The 6,235-nt window shown below is 41.5% G+C and overlaps 1 protein-coding gene across 1 annotated transcript; it reads left to right on the top strand.

Annotated features, from left to right (window-relative positions):
- Positions 1-5,835, top strand: cdc7 (cell division cycle 7 homolog (S. cerevisiae)). Its single transcript, XM_056391809.1, has 12 exons — positions 1-160; positions 487-577; positions 948-1,034; positions 1,165-1,300; positions 1,833-1,926; positions 2,124-2,266; positions 2,367-2,727; positions 2,938-3,045; positions 3,494-3,669; positions 4,057-4,139; positions 4,385-4,534; positions 4,716-5,835. The coding sequence occupies exons 2-12, from the start codon at positions 487-489 to the stop codon at positions 5,156-5,158; spliced, it is 1,872 nt and encodes a 623-aa protein (XP_056247784.1). The 5' UTR covers positions 1-160; the 3' UTR covers positions 5,159-5,835.
- The last annotated feature ends 400 nt before the right edge of the window (positions 5,836-6,235 follow it).

Genomic DNA, 6,235 nt, shown 5'->3' with positions numbered 1-6,235 from the left:
GCTTCAGTATTAAAGTCTGAGCAGTTTACTTTGTTCATCCGCAGACGGAGTGAGATTATATATTTAATGTGTCACTGATGAAGCATTAGCTCGACGCTATACCGCGCTTTTATTAAATGCTTTTTTGAGAAACTGTTGCACTTTACGACCAAATAAAGCGGTGAGTTTCTCTTTGTTTTCCAGAAGCTTGAGTTAGCTAGCTTGACAGACTGTAGCTAACAGTAGCATGCTAGTGTAGTTGTAATGACAAGATAAACAGCTATGAGTTAGATAAACATTAGCCATACTTGGTTCTTGTCAAACCATGGCAGTTTAACCAGATAGTTTGCCAATAACCACTCGCTTTGTGAAGTGGATATAGTTTTCCATAGACTGTCCAACCTAACGTTGCCTCTTATAGGTAGTTTGACAGTGACTGTATGGTAATCACTTAAACGTTTTTTGTCATTAACATTTCCACCCTTTTTCTTTCTTCATGTCTCTCAGATGGAGTTGTCTCCTGTGTGCACTGAAGGCATCAGCACAGACGGATGTATAATCAAATCTGACAGCGGTCACAGGAAAAGCAAAGTCTCAAGTAAGTTGGACACAAAAACTTAACTGTGATGTGAAAGAAACAAAGACATACAATCAGCATTTGAGTATAGATGCAGCACTATATTAGCATTTTGACAAATACCAGGTTGAAAAGCAGAAATATTTACAGCCAATATTCATCAAACTGTTTTTTTTTCAAATAAAGGGGTATGCCACTTTGTAAAAATATTATGGTAGGAATATAATTAAATAATCACTGTCTTAAAGGTAAGCCTTTAAGGCATCCCTGTAAAACTTGTACCTGTACACCAGCACATACTGATCTTTGCTGACCTGAGTGGAGGAAAATGTAGAATTCAAGAAACGTCTTGTGCATGTGTGACAGTATTATACTTTGTTTTTCCTTCCAGGAGATGTGGAGATGGACATTGAGTTTTTGTATAAAGCTGTTCCTCAGCTGGCAAAGGTTTTCCGCATCATAGACAAAATTGGAGAAGGTACATGCTCTGCATATCTTTATCCACGCTTTTCTTTACTGTCTGCTGAAGAGACATTTTTCTTTAAGGTCATTGGATTTATTGGAGCAGAAGAGGTGATGTGCTCATGACATGTGCATCTGTGTATCAGGTACGTTCAGCTCGGTGTACCTGGGTGAGGCTCAGATGCGGGATGGGAGCAGAGAGATGTTTGCCCTGAAGCACCTCATCCCAACCAGCCACCCTACACGCATTGCTGCTGAGCTTCAGTGTCTCACTGTTGCTGGGTGAGTCTAAATACTGCTGTGCTTTTATCGAGTGACATACAAGATATTTCTCTGTGCCCCTAGACTGTCAGGCTGCCTTTTTATAGAACTCAACAGCTAATTAAAATTCTTTAAAGTCGCATCATTAAAATATATTTCCAGACTTTGCTTCATTTATTTTTTTATGCTGTTGTTAATAAACCAGTAGCATTCCCACAAACTAGTCAATAAAAAACTATTTTGTATCATAATAGATCTCTTCACTGAAAGCTTATTTTTATGCTGTAGAAAATCAGTGTGTGGGTTCCTCATTTGTCTAACGTTTCATGATTCAGCTGAACCTACGCACATCAACACATTTACGGCTGGTTTGGCAAGATAGATGCAAGAGAAAACACTCATTTGAATATATGGCTGTATACTTCTGTTTGATCAGTGTTTTTATTATGATTTTTGAAAGTGACTGGCCAAAACTGACATCATCACACAGAGAAATCACAAAACACACTGAAATAAGTTTTGTTGTCTAAATGCATTTTTTTTCTGTTTTCAGAGGCACAGAGAATGTGATGGGGGTGTCGTACTGCTTCAGGAAGGATGATCATGTGGTGATTGTCATGCCCTATATGGAGCATCAAGCTATTGTGGTATGTTCATTGTCATAAAGTAGTTTCTGTCATGCACTTTACTTCTGCTTTTCAGTGACATCATGTGTGACTCTTGCACGAACACAAAAATGTTCAAAACATTAATCAAGTAGTTGTTGGTCTTGATATAGTAGTAGTTTTTATGTTTCCTGGCTTCTATTTAAAAACTTATTATCCAATCACAATGTATTTATCAGGACATCATTGGCTCACTAACCTTTGAAGAGGTACGCCTGTATATCTACCACCTTTTGAAAGCCCTGAGACACATCCACCAGTTTGGCATCATTCACCGTGACATCAAACCAAACAATTTCCTCTACAACAGGAACAGCAAAATGTGAGTAGTTGCACCTTTCTGTATAATTCAAAGTGCTGGGCACATAGCACATGAAGCATTAATTCGTTTCCCTGTTGAAAATGTGTGTTTGTGTGTGTAGGTATGCCCTGGTGGACTTCGGCCTGGCTCAGGGTGCAGCGGACACCCAGATCGAGTTGCTGAAGGTGGTGAGGCAGAGGCCATCACAGAAAGGTGGAGGGTCCACAGGGAAACAAGACACCACACAACGGAGCAAAGCACCAGCTAGACTCCATCCCAAAACTACCACTGTCACCACAGCCTCAACCTCATTACTTCTGCCTCCACGGCAAAACACAGCCCTGCCACCTTCATCCCCCTCTTCCTCCACCACTACCGTTACCACCACATCTTCCTCAGCCTCTCGGAAAGCACTAGTTAAAAAAGCACGTTCTGTCACCACCACCATCACCACCTCCACATCTCGCACAAAGCACACAAAGGTGCACTAAGTTGATATTTTATTTTTATTTTGACATTCACTGGTCTTTCTGAGTCTTTTCTTTGTCCAATAAGAGCACAATTGTGTTAAAGTTTATTGGGCATTGGGCTAAGGATTTCCTGGATGGAAGTACCTTTGCATTTGTTTTTTTTTGTTTGCACTAATATGTTGGATTTAGCTAAATTCTCCCTTCCATGTTTGTTTTCTCTAGGATTTGACAGGACTACGCAAAGTGCCGCGGCCTGTGTTTGGAGAGAAGAACCTGAACAGCTGTGCTCCAGCTCCCTCCACCACAAAACAAGCTGCCATTAAGACGGAGGTAAGCAAGGTAGAACGTAAGCTTTTGGAAGAATAAGAGGTTTCAGTCTTGTCCCTTTCAATATCAGGTGATGGAAGTGGAGAGATGACACCAAAGATGCCAGTACTCATTAAACATTTAATTCTGACGTGCGTTTAAAAAAATGTATGTTTAAGTCATTCAGCCAAAATACACCAGTGTGATTATGTATGTTATTATCTGACATCAGCTTGTTTAAAGAATTTTTTCACTTACACATAACTCAAGTACTTAAAGTAATGGAGTGATTTTTTTCCAAACACAGCTCGTCTCACAGCTATTGAAATTACAAAAAAATGAAAGTTGTGAACCTATTGAAAAAGGCCTTTTTATTTGCTTTAAAGATAACCTTTTAAAGTGTTTTTTTTTTTTGTTTCAGTGTCGTCATGTATTTTCATTTTATAAAATCTAAATTTTCACCTTTGTTTAGCTGGTAAAGCCCATCAAAACGGAGGACGCAGCCAGCCGGAGGTACTCTTCAGCCGGCCGGGGGGCCCTGCCTGTCAGGAGCCAGAGCAGCAGTCAGAGACCTCAGAGGACTGTACACCAGGGCCTCACCTGTAACTGCTACCTGACGGACCGCGTCTGCAATATCTGCATGTCCAGGTAACAAAAAACATCACACTGATCCAGGCTTTTTTACACACACACACACACACACACACACACACACACACACACACACACACACACACACGTTAATCAAAAAAAGGAGAGAGAAATCCCTTCTTCTCATGTTTTAGTCATCAATTTAAATAATGTAACATCTATAGCATCTGTTTTCTCATCAGAAATATGACCTTTACAGTTCAAGTTTTATTGACACCTGTATAGGAACCACCACGCATCTATAAGATGAAACTCTTGTCACAAGCCACTCTCTTTATAACACTACAAATCTAAAAATGTTGTGTGAAGAGCTTGATATTTGATTTCTGTTTTTTGTGTTGTTGTGAACAAATGCCTCTTTAATGTCCCTGGTTTTGACTGAAGGAAGCAGCAGGTGGCACCGAGGGCTGGAACTCCAGGCTTCAGAGCACCAGAAGTCCTCACAAAGTGTCCCAACCAGGGGACAGGTATGTGTCTCCAACCACTGTTGATATAATTGATCGATAACGACACATGTATACACACAAAGCACATCTCTCATGTCCCATTCACCGTCCTCTACTGCTGCTGCAGTTAAAGATTGAAAAAGTTTTCTTATCTCCAGTATTTGAGGGGATTTCTTTCCCTCACATCCTCTAGTATGTTTCCTAAACTGTAGAGTATCACTGATGTTCACTGTTGCACTGTCCCGTCTTCTCATCCTGCATTGTAGCCATAGACGTGTGGTCAGCTGGTGTGATCCTGCTCTCACTGCTCAGTGGCCGTTACCCGTTCTTCAAAGCCAGCGATGACCTCATCGCTCTCACTCAGATCATGACCATACGAGGCTCCAGAGAGACCATCCAGGCCGCTAAGTCATTTGGTGAGGATTCATATTTTTTACTTCAGAAACGGAGGCCTCCGCTTTTGTATTGTGATTATTCCATTAACACTGTTTGTCACCACGATTAAGTCAACAATGTAGTAGAACTGAATTACAGCACTGTGATGTCCTGTATGTAAGGCTGTGTGTAGATTGTCAACTTGTTTTGATTTGAACTCAGGTAAGGCGGTGGTGTGCAGTCGGGATCTACCTCGGCAGGATCTCAGAACACTATGTGAGACGCTGAGAGGACGAAGACCATCGCCAGCTGATGAAGTCACGCCACTTCCTGAAGCCAGCAGAGACTCGACCACCACCACCCACCATCAAAAAATCCAAGATGATACACCGACACATCGTCCCACTGAAGGAACATTAAAGCAACATAAAGATGGAGCTTCTAGTCTCCCAAACCATCGGGAGCATTCAGGCAGCAAACGAACCTCGACTTGCCTCGCTGAACAAACCTCAGGGGGAGCCTGCAAGGTAGAGGACGATGAGCGGGGCTGGGACAGAGTTCCTGATGAAGCATACAACTTGCTAGACCGGCTGCTAGACCTGAACCCTGCCACCAGGATCACAGCGGCTCAGGCACTGCTGCACCCACTGTTCAAAGACCTGTGAAAGGACTGTGACTGAACATGGAGTCTCCTGTCAACATCACAAAACTGCTTGGCTTTGGGACGCGGGGACGTGGTCCACAAATAGAAAAGTGTGGTGCACAGGATTGTTTAAACAGATGGGAGTGAATTTCATATCCTTGTGTGGCAACATTACCTGAACAAGACAACAGAGATCTGATAAATCTGTGTGGAAAAAACGCCTGTTAAATGCTTCATAGACTTTAACATAAATTTTCCTGCAAGACACGTGACTTCATGGTTCACAGGTCTGCAGTTAAGAGTTAAAATGAGTTATCTTCGTGGCAGCTATGGTGTAAAGTAGAGAACTGTGAGGATAGGCATTTTAAAGGACTCTAGTATTGACTTGAGGCATTATATTAGCTGTTGTGTAAATGGATGAACAGTTTTAAATGTAGACAACAGATATGTAATGTTCTTCTTAGTCTGAATCTTGTCTTGTCTTATAAAGAGGGAATTGTCAGTATGTTGCTACCACTGTATGAAGTGACTGTTTCTGAAGTATGAGAAGGCTTTTAATTCGAAGATGTGTTTGAATTCCATCTGTATTTTATTAATGTGAGTATGAATGATGCTGTATGCGAATATGTCTGTTTCAGCTGTGTTAATTTATACAACTGAAAACTGAACTTTGGATTCTCTAATAAAGGCAAAAACAAAGTAGCTGTCACTCAGTGTGTAAGGGCGCTATATATACATATAAACATATCCTTTTATGGCAGGTTTCTATATCGGGTGTATATACACACAATGCATTTGGAAAGTCTTCAGAGCCCTTCAGTGTGTTTCACATTTTGTTATGTTGCAGGCTTGTGCTACAATAAAAGATGGAGCTCAGCCAGAGTGACCATTGGGTTCTTGGTCAACTCTCTTGCCAAGGCCCTTCTCCGCTGATTGCTCAGTTTGGCCGGGCGGTCCTGGAAAGCCCTTGAAAGAGATCTGGAAGAATTATGGAGGCCTCTGCTCTTGGGAACCTTCAGTGAGTATTTTTTTTCTTTTCTTTTTTTTTTGTATCCTTCCCCAGATCTGTTCCATGACACAATCCTGTCTCTGAGCTCTG

Source organism: Seriola aureovittata, chromosome 12 (genome assembly GCF_021018895.1).
Source record: "Seriola aureovittata isolate HTS-2021-v1 ecotype China chromosome 12, ASM2101889v1, whole genome shotgun sequence".
Taxonomy (NCBI): domain Eukaryota; kingdom Metazoa; phylum Chordata; class Actinopteri; order Carangiformes; family Carangidae; genus Seriola; species Seriola aureovittata.
Note: the sequence above shows the minus strand (reverse complement) of the source record. Positions and strands in the feature narration are given on the sequence as shown.

Excerpts from the sequence above, each read along its gene's own strand:
- cdc7 (XM_056391809.1), top strand. The coding sequence starts at position 487 with ATGGAGTTGTCTCCTGTGTGCACTGAAGGCATCAGCACAGACGGATGT. Across the intron at positions 578-947 it reads CAGGAAAAGCAAAGTCTCAA|GAGATGTGGAGATGGACATT; the intron begins GTAAGTTGGACA and ends TTTTCCTTCCAG. Across the intron at positions 3,046-3,493 it reads AAGCTGCCATTAAGACGGAG|CTGGTAAAGCCCATCAAAAC; the intron begins GTAAGCAAGGTA and ends ACCTTTGTTTAG.